Source organism: Poecilia reticulata, chromosome 3, assembly GCF_904066995.2.
Source record: "Poecilia reticulata chromosome 3, P_reticulata-male-v2, whole genome shotgun sequence".
In the NCBI taxonomy this organism is placed as follows: domain Eukaryota; kingdom Metazoa; phylum Chordata; class Actinopteri; order Cyprinodontiformes; family Poeciliidae; genus Poecilia; species Poecilia reticulata.
The window spans coordinates 32,741,171-32,763,867 of NC_088832.1; the positions used below are offsets into that span (position 1 = coordinate 32,741,171).

At 39.1% G+C, this 22,697-nt stretch overlaps 1 protein-coding gene across 10 annotated transcripts in view; it reads right to left on the minus strand.

Annotated features, from left to right (window-relative positions):
• Positions 1–22,697, minus strand: part of LOC103463020 (C-myc promoter-binding protein-like) — a 65,570-nt gene that overhangs the window by 35,638 nt on the left and 7,235 nt on the right. For all 10 annotated transcript variants that reach the window (XM_081605488.1, XM_081605486.1, XM_081605492.1 and 7 more), the window contains exons 2-11: positions 13,692–14,025; positions 10,146–10,392; positions 8,299–8,368; positions 6,246–6,415; positions 3,923–4,215; positions 2,108–2,174; positions 1,898–1,956; positions 1,642–1,786; positions 592–767; positions 60–160 (exon numbers count right to left, since the gene is read on the minus strand). In XM_081605488.1, the coding sequence (XP_081461614.1) occupies positions 60–160; positions 592–767; positions 1,642–1,786; positions 1,898–1,956; positions 2,108–2,174; positions 3,923–4,215; positions 6,246–6,415; positions 8,299–8,368; positions 10,146–10,392; positions 13,692–14,002 (1,639 nt within the window). In that variant the 5' untranslated portion in view covers positions 14,003–14,025. The remainder of the gene's footprint in view (positions 1–59; positions 161–591; positions 768–1,641; positions 1,787–1,897; positions 1,957–2,107; positions 2,175–3,922; positions 4,216–6,245; positions 6,416–8,298; positions 8,369–10,145; positions 10,393–13,691; positions 14,026–22,697) is intronic.

Genomic DNA, 22,697 nt, shown 5'->3' on the forward strand with positions numbered 1-22,697 from the left:
AACACCTTCTATTCATAAAACCTTAAAAATATTTAAAGGAAAACGCAGAGAGTACTCACCGTCGACCAGCTGCTGGTGGAGATTACTCAGCACATTCATCAGGTTTTTACACGCTTTCTTTGGCAGGATCTTCCATGTGAGAGCGCGTTTATCCTCGTTGCTGCAAAAGCAGAGAGGCGAAGAAAAGTTCGGCGTAAACCAACATCAAAGTTCAGACCACCTGCCAGAAGGTCTACCGGTTACAACAATAACTGCTGACGAAATGTGGATACTTTGAGGAAAAGTTCATTCATTTACAAGAAGTCTCTAAATTTAAAAACTCAAAAGAAGAAGAAAAAAACTGCAAAAAAATTTAAAATGTTCCCAAAGTAAAAGTAAAATACTTTTCAAACACTTTCAAGGTAAATTTTCAAACCAAATCTGCACTTTAGAGATAAAAACAATACAAATTAACTGAAAAAAAGTTTTTACTCACTAATATATGATTTTATCTATTAGTTATTACTAATATCTTGTGATAATATTCTACATTTTACAGCACAGACAATCTTGCAGAGGTTTGTTTTAAAATGCCTCTCTCTCTCTGCTTACTGGAAGATGGTGTTTGTGTCCAGGTCCACACAGTTCACGTCAGGCGGAGGGTCGTAGAGGTCAAAGTACCGGGAGTCGACGCCGACGATGAACGGACAGGGAGCGCTCAACACGTCGGCCAGCGCCAGGGGGCAGAGCGGGATGTAGGGACACGGCCAGTGGAAGGGGAAGATCATCTGAGGCGGAGCAGAACAAAACAAACGTCACGCCGATGCCGACGATTCAACACAGGAAGTTTCAGAGCCTCTGAGCCCAAAGCTCATGTGAAACGTCTGAAAACTCAACGTCTGAAAACTCAACGTCTGAAAACTCACATTCTAAAGCAACAGTTTTAAGATGTTTTATAATCTACTAATGCAAACAAATCTGTTAAAAACAAAAATTAACTCCTTAGAGGTGACTTATGACCCTTCCTGAACAGGTCAGGATAAGTCTACTGCAGGGATGCCCAATGCGTGGTCCGGGGGCCGTTTGTGGCCCTCGATCCCAGTTCATCCTGTTGATGCAGATTTAAAGTTTTCACTGATGGTAACATAAAGTGCAACACAAAGTTTTCATCCAGGTTTTTACTTTGGATTTAATTTATTTTACTAGTAAAAGAAGACAAAGATTTGCAGACCTGTGTTGTTAATAAGTTTGTCAAAATGAAGCAAAACTGAGCCATTTTGTTGTCTCTAAAAATACACAAAGTCCAGAAAAGGATGAAAACGTTAGTGTATGTTTTTTTTTTCCTACTATTTGCACATCTGTCATCTACAGATATCTGATTACTTTGCTCCTTTCATTAAAATATTTAATGTTTATTTGTATTTTTTATTTAGCAAGTAAAAATAATACAAAAAAATTTATTAGTTTTTGCTATAAAAAACTTTTTTACCCATGCCAAAAGTTTGGACACCACTGGATCCATATAAAACATGTTTGTTACATTTTTGCACAAAATCATTCTTACATAAAGACAGAAAAGAGTTTGATAATCTAACTGGACAACGAGCTGGAGGTCGTTCTCCAGGTTTCTGGTGTCAGTGTGGCGTGAACGCAGTGACTTACTGACACCAGCGCCTCTGTGACGCTTGTCAGCACCGCCGGCCGTAAAGAGTGGACCAGGATTTTATGTTCGGTGACGGCAAACACCAGCAAGGTGACGGCGTTCTCCGGACCGAGGTTATGGAGCAGAGTGGAAAACCTTCCTCCGCTGAGGAAGACAAACGTGAAAATCATATTTTATTTCAGGTGCAAGGTCAGTAAGCTGCATCTAATGTCAGAGGGGAATATTTAGGCTGGTGAATAAACCTGCTGCTCTCACCTGAGCGGTAAGGGAGAACTGACAGGCTGGCTCAACATCAGGCTGTCATGAGGAGAAAGCTGCAAAAAAAACGGAGAGTCAACCAAGCAAAAACACCAAACACCTGCAATAAATCATTGAAACGCTCATCCATAATGGAGGAGCCGAACACAACCCAGCAGGCAAGCCGAGAAATTTCACCGATTTCACTCCTGCAATTAAAGAGCTTACCTGCACCAGGATGCGAGGCCTTTGGGAGGACGGGAAGGGAACTTTGTGCATGAAGTGAGAGATATGTCTGGAAAAAAGAAGAAGAAGAAGAACGGGGGACGTGAGGCCAGAAATAACAGCAGTGGGTGGCAGAATAATGTCTTTAATGTGCAGCAGGGGCACATAAAAAGGCTGTTTCACATTAAAACAGCAGCAGAATTTCAGGAAAAAAAATAAATTTTCTTTCAGCAAAAAACATAAAAATTGCACTTTTGTGTTGTGTGGGGAGAAAAGGGACTTATTAAAGTGAAGGAACGAAGGCAGCAGTAAAATCCGAGTCTCTGATTCAACCAGCAGAAAATCAGGGCTGCCGGGTAAAATATAGACAACACCTGACAGCAATAAGCAACATATCAAGTAGATATACGATACGATAAATTGTCCCAGAAGTTATCACAATAAACGATAATATTGGTGTTTTGAGACCATTTTCAACTAATATAATGGTAATAATTCCAGAACACATTGTCAAACATTAAATTCTAATGAACATTTAACACTGAACTGTTTTATTTATCCAAAATAAAACATCAGAAACGACAAATAAAATGAATTATGAAGTCTTCAAAAAACAGGACTCTTGTCATCCAGTTTATGGTGAAAAAAGAGAAACTATAAATTAGGAAAAAATAAAATGATTGAGCTTGTTTTAATTTAGTATGCAATTAATTGATTTATTGCTAATTGTGACAGGGAAACACAATGGATTTATGGAGCCACTATTAAATGTAATCAAAAACATATTTATAACTATGTAACATTTATTCTATGTAACATTTAGTTAAATCAGACTAAATGTACTCATCTAGTGAAGCTTCCTACAGAAAGCACATCTGGACCAAAACTCCCAGAACACCGTCTACCGTTTCTTTGGCACCATCTGCTGCCTTTTTAACGATGTACTTACTGAATTGTTAAAACTTGTTTTCAAGGTGACTCATTATGCTTCCTTGAACAGGTTGGGACAGATTTATTGGTGATACAAACCATGTTTGTTACCCTTTTATCCAAAATGGAAAAAAAAAATCCTTCTTGGACAATCAGATTTTAGTTTGTTTTAGGGCGTCCTGTCACTTTAAATCCAAATAAGCTGCTGCTGGTCACATCCGCCCAACTCAACATTTACACTCGCATGTGAAAATGGCTGCAAACAGATGCACAATTATACAACCATACATGTTTGAAAAACAGAAGTGGAGCCTACTGCACAACCAGAAAGAATGCAGCAAGTGGTTTCTGGACGGTAAGTAAACAACAAAACACTTGTCTTTTCCAGCAGCCATTGTATACAGCAGTAAAACCAGCTGACCAAACATGTTTGAACTTTGCTTGGGTTGCTAGGTAACGACACAGGGACCATCAAATTTGACTTAACATTCCAGAGGTTTTTGAAACGGCTCATTTTCCAGACACCAAAAAAATATTAACCTATTGCCTGGAAATGGCTGGTTTTTTTTAAGTGTTTGAACTGTTTTCAGTTGAGAGTCAAATGGAAGTCCAAAAACACTTGTCTTTTCCAAACCAAACCTGCTGAAGCTGGGTTGCTAGGTAACCTGCTTGGCTGGGGTTGCTAGGCAACACTGCAGTGTGACTCAACTAACAGGAGGCTTTTGAAACGGCTCATTTTCCAGAAACCAAAAAACATCAACTTATTAATTTTTGTTTTTAAAGCAGCCGAGTTGTTTTTAGAAGCAGTCGAGACCAAAATGGAAGCACTAAAACGTACAAAATGTAAATTTTTGCATGACGGGTCCACTTTAAAGCGACAGCGCTTACTTCTCTATGGGCAGGGCGTGCGGGCCGGAGATGGAGTATCGATAGAGGAATGTGAGGAACTTGCGGAAAGCATCGAAGAAGGGCCAGTGGGACAGCAGGCAGATGCACTTGTTGGTGTAGACTGAGCTGGCGTTGGCGGCGCCGTTTCCAGGATTGATGGCGGCGTCCGCTGCAGAGCTGGACGGAGAGGCGTTGCATTGTTCTGGGCTCAGGAGGCCCAGCTGGGAGAGCTGCGTATCAGTCAGGCACTCCTGTGGGTAGGGCTCATAAAACTGGATGGCAGCACCGTAAACCTGAAACAGGAGAAGGCGATAAATCACATCCATCTTTTCACGCTGCTGCTCACTGAAACGACCTCCATCAGGACCTCCTCACTGTGCAACTTGGTAATTATCCGAGTGAATCCACTTCATATATGCTGAAAGTCCACTAGAGCTGGACGAACGGTTATTTTAGTAACCGATTAATCAGTTATTCTGACAATTAATCGATTAATCGGCAAATTAATCAATTAATCGGATTTTAAAAATGGCACATTTTGCAAATTTTTCATTTAATCACAAATCTTTTTTATGCATTATTAGAAATATATTAAAAGATGCAAATAAACAATACAATTCCTTTTTAAATAATAAAATAACATTTTATTGCCTCAAATGAAATGACATGGCATTCCTTCACATGTCCTGACATCAACATGTGAACATCAATGTGGAGCAGGGCTGAACTTCCCTTTGGGAAATACTCTTAATACTCTTAAAAGTAAACTTTTTCAAAAAAAGAAGTTGTAATTGGGTTAATGTATCTAGTTGTAGTAACGTTTGTCCAACTCCAGAAAAAAAATGCGTCTTCTTCCTAATAATTTATTTTTTTAACTTCTGCTGATTCAGTTTCATATCTGCGTTGTTTGTCAGGTGATTCTCTTCAGGTAAACCGAGTCTTCCCGTCCTGCTGAGCTGCGTTAAAAGTCGAGTCACACACACCTCCTGCCTTTCTCCCAACATAAACACACACACAGAGCCTCGACTCGGCAGCAAGGTTTCGACACTATTTGAACTCCGACGCCGCTAAACCATCGCTGCTCTCTGGAGGTTGTTTGTTTTCATCCCGATTGTGTTTCACCTCACGGTTCAGCGATACGGGTCGGCTCCGGCTTCAACGCAGCAGGAACTCTTCACAAACCGAGAACCAGAGCGGTGAGGTCGCGTTTATGTTTACAAAGTCAAGAATCAGAAACTCAGCGACACGTCAGAGAGAAATCTGAAAGCTAAGATGATCAATCAAACTGTGAAGGGCTCGCAGTCAAAAAGTTACAAAGTTATTCCTGCTGATAAAAACAGGAAACTGGAAACATGTTTGTGCTACAGATGCATGCAAATCTATGCAAATATGTAATTCCAAATTAAATTTAAATTTTTTCTGTTTTTTCTTCAACTTTATAATTCAAAATATTTCCAAAAGTTCAGATTGGAGTAGCAAATATTTCATAAGTTTTCTTTTATGATAAAAAATTTACCACAATTCATTGTTTTTAGAGTATCTGGGGAAAAATGATCTCAGTTCTGAAGAATCTGCAAACTCAGATGAGTGATTTTTCTACATTAAATACAGATTTTATTCGGTGGCATCCTTATTTTATTTTCAACCTTGTTTATGTAGAACTTTAGATAATGATAATGCACTAAAATGCTGCAAAACAGTAGAACTATGAATAGAAGTTAAAAATTAACAGTAAAATGTATTTAATTTAAAAAATAAATAAAATATTGTACAAAATTATAAAAAAAATACTCATAAAATATTAAGATTATGCATCATTTCTGACAAAAATAAATAAATCACTGATCATAAAACAGAAATGTTGGACTAATAACTGAAACATCTTTTTAATAATCTCTCTTGCATTTTTAGAGAAAAATAACTAAGTGTCAAATATTAAATCTCCAGAAAAGGACAAAATTAAATGCAACCTGCTCACAGTTTTGATGTTTTATAGATTTATAATGAGATTATTTTGCATAAACTGGAATTAAATCAAAAAGTGGTGTGGGAAACACAAACACATGAAATATTTAATGTGTTGCAACAGAGATGTTTGTGTTCTCTTTCAATTTGTCGTGAATTTGCAGAATTGTACCGACTGCAACATGCCTGACCCAGTTTTCCTTTGGCGATGCAATGCATCGTGTTTTTTTTAGGTGCGTTTAGTCTGCAGACCCAACAGCTGCACATGTGACAGTTACAGACTTCCTGTCACCAGTTTTTTTTATCTGATGCTGCAGTCCAGATGTTTGTGAATAAAAATGACGTTTAACCAGCTTACTTTCTCTCCAGACGCGCCGGTGAGGACGAAGGTGGAGAAAACAGGGAGAGAGTACTTGGTGTTCGCTGGCCAGCTCTCGATTGTTGCCCCCATGGGAAGGCAGAAGAGAGGGACCGACTCTGGCAGAGGGAAAGACTCGTAGTCCTCCTCCGGATATCTGCTGAATAAACCTTAAAGGACACAGAAAAACAAGAAAACAAGCTTTAAGTGATAGTGAGGTGAACTCCTCTCTGCGGCAGCAAATCAAAACTTCTTGTGGAGGTGAAATTACTTTTCCAATAGTGCTAAAACCGTCGTTAAAACGCGCCTCATTGAGTCAGTGCAGAAACCCTGGGCTCTGTAATAATCAATCAGTGCTTTGTAACAAGGCTGTGGAGTAATTAGTCTCTGTCAGCAGGACAGAAATAATGAAACCCTGACTTCATTTAATGAGCTGCTCAAACGCCGAGCTGCAGCAAACTTTGGATAATGTACTTGTTCTGAACAATCCAACTTCCACGGGTCTTAAACAGGTTTTACTTCCTGGTTATGTAAAAAAATAAAAAAAGAAAGAATAAAACGGCATCAGACGCATCGCTCTGACCATTTGAGCATTTAGCTGGGATTTATCTTCACACAGAGAAAAGGGAGAAAACTGATTTTAAAATGTTTTTCATTTATTTATTTTTCACAACAGAGACTTAAAAATGTTTCCCTAAAATGATGGATGGATGCTTGGATGGATGGACGGACGGATGGTCTGGTTGCTATGGTTACTGCAGCTTCCTGTGGAAACAAACTGCAGAAATCTGCAGGGGTTTTTTGCTCTGACTCAGTCAGTTCGTCAGAGACAGAATCAGTGTCCTGCAGATTCACCAGCATGTTGCCGACTGAAAGTAAACAAAACTCAATCTGCCAGAAAAATAATCAATTTGTCTTCTTAGCGTCCAAATCACACAGATGTTTCATGTGAAATAATAGTAACAATAATAACGTCACCATAAAAAACACGGCTTTGATTTAAAGCAAACGTAAATACTGACAGAGCAGGAGTTTCAGCGAGTCTCAACCTGTTAGAAAGGATGCAGAGAAACGCAGGCAGAGCAATCTGCATCCCTGAAGACACAAACATGCAGGAAAAACAAAAGCAACTGAATTACATCGCATAAAATATCATAAAGCCAAGCCATGTTGAGGCAAACCACAGCCGCGCTCATGATTTAAAGCAGGGGTGTCAAACTCCAGTCCTGAAGGGCCGCTGTCCTGCAGTTTTTAGATGTGCCACAGGTACAAAACACCTGAATCAAATGGCTTAATTACCTCCTCAGTTCTCCAGAGCCTTGCTAATGACCTAATTATTCTATTCAGGTGTGGTGCAGCAGAGGCACTTCTAAAAGTTGCAGGACACCGGCCCTCAAGGACTGGAGTTTGACACCCCTGATTTAAAGGGACAGTGTTGTGTTTTCCAGACACACAGTGCCATTTTATAGCACAATCAAGTAAATATGTTACACTGAACTGTAATGTAACATATTACAATTGTTATATAAAAGCCACGTACATCAAATATGACTTAAAACATTTGGTAGTATAACACGTTGAAATTGGGCCTCTGTCTCTTTAAGAATCTCCACTTTCAGGAAGTCATCACAACACGGCTCCTCTATAAATCCTTTAATGTCTTTACCAGCGTTGCTCTGAGAAGTAGCTCCTATACTGAGCTCAGCAGCTCCACCAGGTGTTTGCTAATTGCTGCTGGCTAGTCTGAAGGAGCTGAGTGGGTGCTGCTTTATGAGACAGCCCCTCAAAGGCGGAGCTAGTTCCCACCAGCCGTTTTCCACAGCTAAATGGTTGCCATGGAGATTAAAGGATTTCTCAAACGTGCATGAAAGAATCAAGGTAAAACTCCAGGAATGTTTTAATGAGGGAAAAACTTGATGTAAAGCTCAAAAAGTCCATTTTAAATAATACCGGCCCTTTAAAATACCAGTCAGAACTGATTTCTCTCATCTCTGATGTCAGACGTTATGAAGGTTTACCTGCTAAGAGACACACCTGCATCAGGAAGGCTCACCTGCTTTGTAGGCGATCACGTTGGTTTTTGCCACAGATTTCTTGTAACACAGGTAAACGGAGGAGCCCCACTGCAGGCAGGAGCAGAGCAGGAGCACAAGGTGGACAATCAGAGACAAGGGGAAGGAAGCAGGACAAGGTGAAGTAACTGCAGCAGCAATCCATTCATAAAAAACAAAGTTATGAAAGCTGGGCTCGGCAATGAGGCTTGAAAATCAAAAAGATTTTTATAGCAGATCCAATTTTTGATTCTAAATCTTTTATTTTCAAAAAAGAGATCAAAAGTGACAGAAAATATAAAAAAACAGCTTTTATTTCAACCATCCCTTTCAGAGACTAATATTGAGAACAAAGTTAAAATATTAGCAGAATAAAGACGCAACTTTACAAGAAAAATGTCTTACAATTATGTTAAAAAACCCCAAAAACAAATAAACAACTTCGCAATTACGTTGTTTCCATTAAATAAGCAACAAAATCACACGTGAATGAGTTTGTTCACACGATAAGTCACTGAAAAACATGCAGCCAACTACTTTCAGTTGTCGTCATCTTTGTGGTTTCTGCCAGTAGTAACAATTACTGCTCATGAGATTCATATAATGCAGAAAAAAAAGTTTCCATTGCAGTTTTGCAAAATAAACAAATTTTGATATGGCTAAAAAACTGCCTCCAATTGGTGCAGTTATATGGTCAATGGCTGTGCTGCCATTAAAAATGTGCAAAAAAAAACACAGCTAATGAAATGTTGCACATCAAAGAATCTTCATGTGTTAGACTGGTCCAGTCAAAGTCTAGACCAAAGAGAGATCATGAACCTGTGGAAAGACGATGCTTTCACCCAGTCTGAGCTGAAACTGTTCTAAAAATATCAAATAATTCAATCTCCTGTTTGAACAAATGACTTTGCATATAAATGTCTTAAGTCTCAATTCTTAAAGAATGAAAATCAGAAGTGTCTGAAAATGTGGGATAAATGGGAACGCGTTTGGCTGCAGAGACATGCATGTGACCTCTGAGCGCTGCAGCAACACAAGGAATGTTGCCACCAAGATCAATACGACCACATGCTCTTCCTGCATTTCCTGCACTCAGAAGCGTAACTGGAAACTGGAGAGTGCAAGAAAAAAAGCCCTGCATGATTTTTGCTGGGCAGAAAGACAAAATAAGATGATTCCATGTTTCAGCTTTGTATAATAATGAAGAAGGTTTTCCACACTTTTTATCAGCTCAAACTATTTGTGACGGTGCAGCAGAGTGAGTGTGCTTCATCAGTCTGATGTTTTCTACTAGAAGTGTCTATTTGTGACAATATCTGGACAACAATGGACACATTCACTGCAAAAACACAAAATCTTAACAAGTAATTTTGGTAAATATTACTTGTTAAATTTTGTTTTACTGATTGAAGGTTTTTCAGTTGTCCTTTTGACTGAAGAGCTGCTGCGTTGTGCCTGCAAGTATTTTGCATGTTTTATGTCTAAATTAGGTTAATTTATTGCAAGACCATTTTGCCAGATCACAAAGTATCATTTATACCTGAAGCGAAAAATTAGCAGCCAATACAGGCGATCGGAATCAGCAGAGAAAAACCTGATCAGATCATCCCTAAAAGATTTCATTAAAACTGAACAGGTAAAACAACAAAATCATTTTTGCATTTTTAAAAATAAATTTTGTGGTTTAAGTTTGCCAGTTTTGGCCACATTTGACTTAAGAACTGCTCTGAGTTTTCAGCAAATGGCCTTTTGTTGAGTCTGTATGCTCCAGTTAATGATTTATTATTAAATTAGTTGACAATCATTTTAATAATCTATTAATCGTTTCAGTAGCCTGAAGTGTCCTCACCATGCTGCTGTTGAGATTCTTCTCCACCTTGCAGAAGGTGTGCGGCGGCGCCTCGCCTTTGCTCGGGATGATGATGCAGACGTCGGTGACGGCCAGGGAGGCGTGCGGCTGGCTGTCCGGCGCTCGGCGGTACGTGACGTAGATCCGCTGGGAGGAATTGCCGCTGATGTTGGCGGGACGACCAGCGGGCGTGGTCTGGATGAGGTGGCAGCCCTGCTTCAGCCTCTCCTTCCACTCATACAGGACTCTGCAGGGAGGGAAATAACATCACATCCAGGTGCAGACGCCACAAAAAAACAACATTTTACCGATAAATCAGGTTATGGGATGGAAGAAGGGCTGGGGGATACATTTATTTAATTTATTAATTGAATATTTGATGTTTGAAGGTTTAATTTGTGAAAGATCTGGATTTTATTTTTCACCAATTCTCTCCTTGGGTTTCCATAGTTCAGAGTGGCGGCCATCTTGTTTTACAGCTTCTATTTCTAAGACAGATTGTGAGGGTCAGGGTAAGATGTCCTATTCAAGTTAATGTTACAAGAATAGAAGTGTAGTAATATAACAAAATCTTAGCAGTATGAGAATTTCAACACAAAATTATCTAAGCTTTCTTCTTCATTAAAATTTATTTTTTCTTATAATTTTAAGACGTTCTGGTAAAATTGCGTCTTTATTCTGTTAATATTATGACTATATTTCTCCATTGTATAACTCACAGAACGGAGGATTAAAAAAAACTTTTTTAAAATACTTCCTCTCATTTGTAATAACCTTCTTAGAATATAAAGCGAGGGAGGATCGATTAAAATCAGAAATCTGAGATTTTATTTTTACGTCATGTCACTAAGTCCAGTTTTTGTGTGTAAATTTTGAGGAAAGATTTTAAACATTAGAAAAAGGCTGTGACATAAACAGTGAAGCTCTGTGAAAACTTCACATGAGCAACACTTTTCAAACGATCTGCCAAGTCTTCCTGAAAGTTTTTCATTCTAAAATGAACTAGACAAGCAAAAATATTTAAATTCAAGCTTTGAAATACTGTTGTCTCTACACATAGGAGAAAATTTACATATGAAGAAATGCTTTTTTAAAAGGTTTCTGTGAAAAACATGAAGGATGGTAATTCAGGAGTATTTTTTACAGGTCTACTACAGTTTTTGTCCATTTTTCTACAAATCTAGAAAACGTACAACACTACATGCCATCACAGTCAAGAATAAAGATAAGTTTTGAGCAATAAATGTTAGAATAAAAGCTTAGAAATAGTTTGAAAGCCTGAAGAAACATCAATCAGGACCACTTTACAAGAGAACAAAGCCTCAGTGAATGCATAATAGATAAAAACAAAAACTTCTCTTACTTATAGCAGCTCATCCATATGGAAAACATTCAGTTTATTAGCAGCAATTTATGCAGAGAAATGGACAGCTCTGCTGCACTGCTGCATGCATATTTCAAACATCACAGGGATGGCAGTTTGATCTGCGCTCCAACCCAAACTAACAGCACGTTCTGGTTCCGGCAAAGAACTATTGAGCAAAGAAAAATGTTCATTCTTCTTTTGTTTGCGGTTTTGACCTTGGAATAAAGACTCTGGCATTGATTTGAACATGTGCATTTAGTACAAAAGTGTCTTGAAAGACAATAAATTTTCATGTTTTTTCTTCATTTTTCTCACTGACTCTTCTGATTGGTCATCATCTGAACTCAAGCACACCAACTAAAACTGTTCAAACATTACAAAATGAGCTCACAAGAGTGTTTTAATGTATAAAAAGATAATTTTTGCACCTTTATGGCACTAAGATGTCTAAGATATCCCTCAATCAAACCACTCAGAAGGCAAGAACTTAAAGTTAAAGCATAAAATTGCAGTAATTTTCCCCAATTTATTCGCTTATCCTCCATTACTCTGCAGGGTTTTTGTGGGAGTATCTGAAAGGAATACAGAAAAGAGATCTTTGAGTGGAAAACTGTTAGATTCATAATTACTTTTTCTGCAGGATCCTTTTTAAGATGCATCAGACCAGAGCAGAACTCATCCATCCATTATTGACAAACGCAGCATTTCAGTGTAGTTTCGAACTGCGTGTTTGCTGAGCGAGGCCTTGAACAAACCGCCTGAACACATCTGATTGTGTAAGAAGGTCAAAGGTTTGAAAAGCATTTACAGGAACTGCTCTTTATTTTCAGCACTTTTATTTAGTTTATGTTTTACAGATCAGAGAATCAGCTTTCACCTAGACACACAATCACGCTCTTAAAAAAATAGAATTAGGATTTAGGGTCTGGCAATACGGCTTAAAATTTACTTTTTATTTTACACCACGTTAAATTTATGACTGTAATGTTTTTTGTTACATTTTTATCTTAAAAAAGACAGAAAATATTTTCAAAAACTGGCTCATCTCAAATCAAAACAATTAGAAATGTAAAACACGCTTGTGAAACAAGATGGCCGCCCTGGGAATTTAAACGGAGTGAAGCTAAAGCTAACACTTTACCAGTTTGGGGTTGAACACTTTTACAGACAAATGTTTTCTTTTTTTTTTACTTTAATTGCAAAATATAGATATTATTTTACAGTTTTGGAATAAGTACAGCTCTGAGTGTGCTGTTCTTTAAGCAAACAGCCTTATTTGTGTCTGTATACTCCAGTTAGTGATTAATTGATTACCATTTTCAACAAATTCGTCACGATTAATCGTTTCAGCCTTCAAAAAAATGAAAGTTTGATATCCCAACTTCAACTTACTGAGAAGTTGAAGCATCTATCTGATATTTCTGTTCATAAAACAGAAAAGCATTAAAATAGAAATACCTTAAATTTAAAAGGACCTGAAACAGCAGCTGTGCAGCTATTCGCCACTGCATGGAGCAACAGCTGAAGAAGCGTGTAAATGATGGCTGCAGCCACTCATTTAAACCCATTAGGCTTGTCAGGCTCACTGCAGCCGAGATGCTGATTGTGTCTGAGCAGAGCGGCTGCATCAGTGCCAGATAAGCGCTGAACTCCGCAGTGTCGGGGAGAAGAATGAGTCCGTTTAGCGTCGTCACCACCTGCCTGAGGTGTGTGAAGATGGAGTATTGAATTCACATAATTCAGGTGATGCTGCTGAGGGAGAGACCTGTAACAGTGCTTCCCTTTCACCTTTCACTGCGACAGAAAACGGCTGCTGGCAGAACTGAGCACTCCCTGGAAATAAGAAGACTTCAGCCTTTTAGATCAACTTCAAATGTCCTGAAGCTGGAAGAGCAAAGCAGCTGCACTGATAGCAGGAGTGAATCATTACCAGGAGGGAGACAGCCGGTTCTCAAAACCAGCAGCAGGGCAGGGCTGAAACGATTAATCACTTCAATCGTGATTAATCGTTATTGAAATAATTCTCAACTAATTTAGTAATCAATAATGATACCTGCAGGGTGGTGCCGAAGTGATTAATCAAATTAATCAATTATTAAAATAATCGTCAACCAAGTCAGTAATGATAATGATAGTGGAGGTCTGATGGGAAATCAATCAATCAGTGAAAGGTCACTCACCCCAAGTCGATGAGCGGCGGTTTGTCGCGGCCTCGCCTGTAGCACAGGAAGATCTGCGGCGCCATGAGGCCGCCGTTGTTCAGATCGGCCGAGTGTCCGCTCGGCGTGGTCTCGATGCACACGAACCCCGGAGGAACCTCCTCGCCCAGGGAGCGGATCACCACCGCCACGTCTGTGATGGGCGCTTTGGGCTTGGCCGTCTTGTGGCACACGTCATCAAAGTGGATCTCCTGGTCCAACGGCTTGGACGGGTCCGTCAGACCGGCAACCACGAAGTAGTCGGCTACACGGGGGCCTTTGTCCTCCATCATTTCCCATCCCCGCCAGCTGCCCTCTGAGGGAAGAGATGCAAACGAATGATTAATTTTTGTCACAGAAGGAAGTCGGGCTTTTATGCTTGTTTTAGTAGTGATATAAAAAAAAATATGACAGCTATTAATCATGCTAAATGGAGTTCAGATGAAGGGTAAACGGAAGAAAGTGAAAACGTGAGGAGGGAAGGAGACATTCTCAGGTAAGAGGCACATAGAGTTTAGGAAGTTAGCTGATGTTAGATTTAATGTTGAACATCTTTACTGACACAAAGGTCTCTGAGGAGAAACCAAACTTCTGCTTACAGTTTTCAAGATCTTAGTGTGCAGTTCTCATGCCAATATCCCAGAGTTTCCCAAACTTAAATGTTTTAGTCTAAATTCACCAGAATAAACACAACAAAAATCCACATTTATGAAAAAAAGAGATACAGAGAGAGGGACAAAGAAAGAGAAAAAACTGAGGTAGAGAGAGAAAGACAGAAGCGCCAAAACACAGAGACATAAAGACAGAGATAGACAGAAAAACAAACAGATTCACAGAGAGAAAGTCAGAAAGACAGATGGCAAGAGGGAGACAGAAAGACTAAGTCAGGGAGAGACAGATGGAGAGAGACGACAAAAACAGAAATACAGACAAAGAGACAGAGGAAGAGGAGAGAAAGAACATTGATGGAGGGAAGAATGGAAGGACATTTGTATGTATGGACAGACAGACAGAAGGACAGGAAATATTAATATTCCCAGATTCCTCCCGTTTCCAGTCTTTCCCAGACCTACAATATACATTTCATATCTTTCAGACGGCACAGAAAGCCTGTCTGAATATTGGAAAATCGCGTCTCAACCTGGGATCCTCGTGATTTCATGCAGTTCCTTCGTCAGAAATCGACACGAATCCTTCAGAGAGCCTCCTTGGGCCAGGAGCAGCAGGTCAGATGACGCTGCTTTGCACCTGATGACCACTGACTGCTGGCTGTGCCACGATACCAGAGGGTATTTCAGGAATCCAGAGGAAGTGGGACAAATGAGGTGGAAATGTGACACGAAACGGCTTCATTTGCATTTAGGAGGAAAACTAATGGGGTGAGGAGAAGCTGGTGCAGTAGACGCTGTGTGTTGCTGCAGAGCTTCAACAAGCTGTTATCCTTCTTTTTTGTGTTTTTAATCCGAATCAATTAGACGGTTATCTTAGAAATCAATTAATCTATCAAATTTCTGATGATTAATCGATTAATCAGATTTTTTTAAAAACTGGCACATTCTACAAATTTTTCATTTAACCTCTTTAGTCTTTTTATACAATATTAGCAATAAACTAAATGATGCAAATAGACAAATAATTCAATTCATTTTTAATGTTGCATTTCTATTGCCTAAAATGAACATATTTACAGACAAAGGTTGTTGTTGTTTTTTATCTTAAATGTATCTATTTTTGTACAGTTTTGACTTAATTACTGGTGTGAGTTTGTTCTATCATCAAATGGCCTTTTTTGAGTCTGCATACTCCAGTTAATGACTGATCGATTACTAAATTAGTTTAAGATTATGACAGCAATCAATTAATCATTTCAGTCCTAAAATAATAACGCTTTACAAAAAACATTTTTTCCCATAAATAATAGATATTTCACCCAGTTTTCCCCTCAGTCTTCCAGAGTAACCATGCTCTAAAGTAAACCCAAAATGATTATCCTCCTTCACTCTCTGCAGACTTGTAATTTTTGGGGCGGGTGTGGTGTTGTAATCTCCCAGCATGCCTCACTGCTCACTAACAGAAACCTTCAGGACATGAAGGAGTCTCAGTGGGCTGCATTCATCCTTTGCCTGTTTTCTCCTGGGATGAAGGATGATGCCGTAACCACATTTGGATCATGACAGCTGTAGGAGCAATTTGTTGCATCATTCTGAATAAAGCAAACCTTTGCAGAGTTAGTTTAAAAACAAAAAGGCAAAAACGTAGGACTAGAGTTGCAACCAGATATTATTTTGGTTGATTTAATCATCAGAATAATAATTAATCTGATGATTAATCGAGTAAAAATGGCACATTCTGCTAATGTTTTTATGTACCCACTTAATCCATTTTTATACATTTTTAGAAATACTTTACAGTTACAAATAAACGGCCAAATTTATATTTTACTTAACATTTTTAATGCCTAAATACAACATATTTACAGACATGATTTTTTGGCCTAAACGCAAAATGTGTTTGTGTATATACATATATATTGTTTGGATTAATTACTGCCATGAATAATTATGTTGTTCTTTCAACAAAGTGGCCTTTTTTGAGTCTACATACTAAAACGATTAATTGATTAATAAATTAGTTGACAATTATTTGAAATTGCTTCATCACGATTAATTCTATTAATCGTTTCAGCCTTAAAACAGTTTGTGTTTCACCAGTTGTAAAATGATTTTAGCATGTTAGCACCCAAACATATTTCACCCTATGGATAGAAAATGAACTTCAGGTCCAGATAAGTTTATATCTTCTGTTTCTGGTTGATTCAGTCTAATCTGCATGTCATTCATGATTGTTTCTTTGCAGACATTTAGTGAATAAAGCGTGTTTGTTGCTAAAATACAACAGTCCTTGCAGGAGTTCAAACAGAGAACAACGTGTGTTTGCTGGCCTGGTTGCCGCTGCTGTGTTATTGACAGATGGTGAGAAAGCGCTGTTTCAGTGTGTTCTGGCTCTCGCGCTCAGATTACGAACACATCTTGCCTCATCATTTCCACACTCTGGGAACGTGACGAGAAAACAGCCACTGCTGATTTACTGCGCCAAGTGATTTTTATACAGCTGTGATAAAGCAGAAGGTATGGGTGTAAAGATTTACAGACATATTCTATTAACTGTACAGCCCCCTCTCCACTCCAGTTATTGGCACCACTGACAAAAAGGCATTAAAAGTGTTGAAACTCATAAAAGTCTCAGACAGAAAGAACTGGAGAAATACAGCTTTTAAATTGATTACATTTATTCAGTGTTAAGAAATAATTGTTATTACCAGATTTCTGATGCCAAAATTATTGGCTGATTGATTATTGGCCCTTAAAAAGGTCCTATAACAGCTCATTTCTCATAGCCACTTTTCAAAATGGGAAAGATATAAATACATATTATTCAAGTGTAGTAGAAGTGATTGTAAGTCAGACAGTCTACAGGAAATGTTATTATTAGCCTACATTTGGCCTGATCTACAGTCAGACCATTTATTTAAACAACTGGATTTGTGACAAAGTCTGATAAGTTTTATCTTTGACGATGACAAGTGAAGTAACATCTACAAAGCTTCCAGCTAACGGTAGCTTTGTTTCCATCCACTTGTCATGTGAATTTCGAGCAAATTTTTTAAATGTCACAAAAAAAGCTAATTATGAGTTTCCATCAACTGGCTATGAGGATACATGTGTAGAAAGCTAGTTTGAATTTTGCCATTTCCATCAATCTGTTCTAATGCGATATTTCAAAATGTGGAAACTCAAAATTATGGAAACTCATTTTAAAGCATGTTGGTGCCACTAAGGCTCTAAAACAAGACGCCATCTACATGCCAAGTGGTTGTTTGGGAAAACATTAACACACTGAGCTCATTTAATTTTATTGGGAATTTTAGCACACCAGTGTGGGCTTTGGTCAGATGAGACTAAGTGTGTTTTCACACCTGACAGTTTGGTTGATTTGAGACTGAAATTGCAACATTTATTACATTTCCAGCTGCTGTGTTTCTCTTTCACACTGCATCAAACAAACCAAACTAGTGGTTTGGTTTGTTCCCCTCCTCGCCTTTGGGGGGCGCTGCACCAAGAACTGCTGGGGGAAACGACACAAAAACCTCTGAAGAAGAGACTGACCACAACTTCCTTCTTCACGAAATGTTAACAAAAATGGAGTGATGTCAGATTCTAGCGGTTGTTGGATTTGTCTTTTGTCTTTGGTAAGACTGTGAACCGTTTCTCCCTCTACCATTAGACTCTTGCCTTGTTTAGGCTGCATTTACCCAGAATGCCCTGCGCTGTAGTCCACTTCCTGCTTTTGGAGTGGTTTGCTTGGCATTCAAACCACGACAGAGTTCACTATAATCCAACTGTGACCAAGGTTTGTAGGAAGATAAGAGTTCGCTTATATGGTCTACATCAGAGTTTGATTGCGTATTTACATTTCCACAAACAAATCAGACTTTCAAGACAAATGGACTGGAGTTTGATTACAGGGTCTTAATTCACCCTAAGACTTGTCTTTCTGGCCACAAAAAGTCCAGGTGGGTTTGACCAACTTTGCAAAATGTTGGCAAAAGTGGGGAGTCCAATTGGTTGAACTAAAACACATCTGTTCAGGACACCAAGTCCAAGACCACAGTCAGCGCCCCACTTCCTGTCTGAGCAATAGAAAAGGATTGAAACTGTTCCAAGATCGGAAAACACTGGTGTCAGAGGACACGCTTCCCTCAGTAAGAAAGGAACAGAACATGAAATACCAAACAGGAGAGTAATTTATTTGTTAAAAATGTGAGCAAACCGAAGCATTGGAAAGTCTAACAGCTCTGCAACGGGAACATATGCGTGCAGAGAAAAGAGCATGGCCACACATTCTCTGTTTTTCACTGATATAGCGCCAAGCAGAAATTATGACATACCTAAACACATGTGGCTTTGTCGTAATGACTAAAAACAAAAAAAGCCATCCTGCAGTTATTCAGTTGAGAATCGTATTCAAAGCTGAAGTATAAACTTGCTGAAATATCATTGTGTGCCTCCAAAATGACATTCGAACAGGAGGGACTTTACATGAAGACTCAGCTTACTATAAAATAGATTATGACCTAATTCATTTCAGTCTGACAGTTGAGAGCAGCAGAGACCTCCCACAGTATCACCTTACGCCCCTCAGAGTCATATGACGGGCTTGGAGACTGGAAAGCATCCTCGCCTGCTAAAAATATAAAGCCGCAGAAAGCAGGAATACTACGGCTCGTTACATAAGGACGAAGTGCAGCTATATGTGCCACATATATGGGACAGCCTGCTGAAGAACCAGCTCAGTCTGCAGAAATCAACACGGAAGGACACTGTCGAGACACATGACGGAGACGGATTTATAAAAAATATGTAGGAATTAAACAATTAATCGTGATTAATCAATTATTGAAATACTCGTCAACTAATTGTTAACTGGAGTATACAGGCACACAAAGAAGGCCATTTGCTGGAAGAACAACATAGTCGGAGCAGTAACTAAGTCAAAGCTGTACAAAAAAAAAACAAAAAACATTTGCATTTAAGATAAAAACGACTGTAAACATGTTTTAGTCTAAACTTCTAATCCAGCAGTTTTAGCTTCATCTGGATCAGATTTACTAGAGGAGTAGAAATGCATGATGCAAATGCTGCAACAGTATAAAAAAGAGTTAAGTGGCTACATAAAAATCTCTAGAATGTGCCATTTTTTAATCCAATTAATCGTCAGAATGATCGATTAATCAATCACTAAAATAATCGTTAGCTGCAGCCCTACAAATATGATTACCGTCCCAAACTTTGAAACATGCAAAATCTATGAAAAGATGATCAAGCCACCTTGAAATCAAACTAGACCAGGGGTGTCCAAAGTCGGTCCTCGAGGTCCGGCATCCTGCATGTTTCAGGTCTCTCCCTGGTTTTACACACCTGCATCAAATGATGGCTCATCAGAAGGCCTAAGCAGAATACTGACTTGCTGAGGAGATTGTTACTACCACTAGGGAGAGAACTAAAACATGCAGGATGCCGGCCCTCGAGGACCGACTTTGGACACCCCTGAACTAGACTGTCTATGAGCTGTTTTATTGCAGATTTTTCTTCCTTCAGGGTGCCGTTTGCATCAAAATCCAAATAAAGAATATTTAGCATCTTGCAAAAGAATTCAGATAAACTGTCACGTAATAGTCACCAAATATTTCTCCATTTTGTTTTTATAAGCGGCTCAAAGTCAGTCAGTTTAAGAACAAGCATCGTCTTTTAAGTGCTGTTACAAATTCTCAGACATGCAACACGACAAGTTGAAAAATTTTCATCTTTTGTCGCTGTATTGAAATTATACGCTTCGTAGCTAGTTAGCTACCAAGGGTATATTAGCAGCTAGTTAGCAGTAGCCTCAACCCTCCAGTTACAAAACAACTTAAACTTTTATCAACAGAAAAGTCCCACAAGAAAAGCAACTATGCAAGAATATATGATTAAATAGTCCTGTCGTGGAAATATTTAAGACCTGTGGTTAATGTCCATTTACTTTAAGGACAACTTGAAGGATTCGTGGACATGAGCTGCATGAGTTCAAAGTTATGTAGAGTGAAAGTTTCCTGCCACACATGGTGTTTTGTATGGAAATAGTTGGATATCTGTGCCATCTGAGCAGAACATTGGTTTCCTTGAGGACACTTTTTTAATGCGTTTGGTTGCATAGGACTTTGTTTAACAACATTAGAGTACAAAAGAGTCACTGCATGCAACACTTTCAGATTTTCATTTATTACCACATTTTGGAAACCATGCATCACTTTCCATTCACTTCATGGTCTGTGTTGATTTATCGTCTAAAAACCTGACAAAGTGCATTGAAGGCTGTGACTAACGGGACAAATTTTGGGCACTAAACCTAAAACTCCCCTATACAGTGCTGTATAATCTCCCTTATTCTTCACATGTAAATAATTATTGGGTTCCCCTAAAGTTGCTGCGCCCAGATGATGTAAAGCCGTGACTCACATCGCGTCTGACGTCCACAAATTAAAATCTGCTGCCAAATATTTGAATTTTCTGGCTAACTGCACTTTTCTGAATGCCAACTGACCAGAAACTCCAGGGCAACGCCCAGAGATCGAAGTCGAGCAGATTTCTTCTTTTCTTAATAAAAACCAGGATGAAACAATGAGCTGTTCCTTCACACTGAGTGTATTTCAATTTATGGATTGCCGAATAATAAATGTTGTAATCCACAAAACTCTGTTTTAAAAGACTGTTTATTCAGTTTTCTTCAGGATATATGAACATTTGGCAACAGTCTGACAAGATTTTAATTGGAGACTCAAACTTTAAACTTTGGCTCCACGACAAAGCTTCCCTGCCTAAACTCGCCGACTTATATTCCCAGTCGGAGTTCTGGGAGGAGTGGGATAAGATGTCCAAGACCCTCGGGCCCTCGGTCCACTTTCACAAGAGTTTTAGTTTGAGCCAAAGTGACAGGGGGAACGATTTCCAGCTGCCTCAGCTTCATAGAGAGAGAGGCCAATGAAAACCACCAAGGGGACTCAGGACGGCGGTTGCTGTGGGCCAGCCGGCCCGCTCTGCCGCAGCTGAATAGACATCCAGCACCCAGACAGCCGCAGCAGGGCAGACACGTGGAGGTGTGAAGGAATGCGCTCAAGAACATAAACATGAGCCGGTAGGAAGTCCAACATCTGCTTCTAGTTAGCAGAGAGCGGCAGGCCTTCGGTTCCTCTGTCTTCCTGCAACATCAAGTCGTTACACATCACTTTTAATCAGAGCCGTTTCCTTATAAAGAAGTAATTTTGGGCTCAATCAACACCCAGAGATGCTGAAGCGGATTAAATTCAAGTTCAGGGTAAAAAGTTAAAAGGGATAGAAAACGTCTGTTGAGAAAGGCCAAAAAAAGCAACGCAGAAAAACTCTCATCCAAGCTCCTCATGATTATCTTCATCCCACCTATAATTACATCCACGCTGCATTCATTCAATCCTGCGCAAGGGTTGCCAGATCTGGGGAAAGAAATAAGCAACCAGGTCTACAAAATAAGCCCAAACGAAGCTACCAGACGACACAATTCTGTAATAGTCCTCCTGACTTTTCCTTCAAATTAAGAGCTGTAATCTCAGAGATATTCTAGAAAAAAAACTAGGCAATTTATGAGTTTACAAAGTCAAAAATTTGGTGGGACAATGCAGAAGTTTTGAGATTATTCTCAGAAATTTTGAGATTGTTCTAAGAATTTTTCAAGAAAAAACAAGAAAACTGAAAAGTTTTAAAAAGTTTAAAAATTTGCTAGAAAGAAACACTGAAGTTTTTAGATTAATCTTAGAAATTTTACGTTGCAGATTCAGCTATAAAGAGACGGTAGAAGTTAAATTAGAAGTGGGTTGAGGGGATTGGTCAAAATTCAGCCGAGTTGCAGTGGTTAGTTGGTCAGAAAGGAAAGGAACACCAAAAACTTTAAGGTGATTGGTCAGATTTGTGGAAAAGTTGCGATGATAGGTGAAAACTCCTAGTCAAAATTTGTGAATGATGAGTGAATTTGCATTAGTAGTTGCAACATTGCAGCTTCCTGCTGAGTGCAACAGGAGGTCTTCCCATCCCAGTTGTGTGTCCAGTATTAGCCTGGAGGAAATGCAGAGATCTGGGGATATTAAACACAAAGTCTCCATGAAACCCGATCTCACAGCCCAGCCTCGTGGTCTCTAGCTTGATCTTTTAATCTCCCGGCTGCCAGAAACCAGCACTGTAGCATCACTTGAGCCAGAGTTATTTATGTAAATACGGAAATTAGCTGCCAGCGTTGGCTTTCCTTTCTTTTCCCTGAATCACAAGAATGAAACAGCAGGGAATTAAGCTTCATGCTTACAAACACCAGCAGAGGAATACAGACTTGATCACTGAAGAATCCAACAGAACTCATAAATCCTTC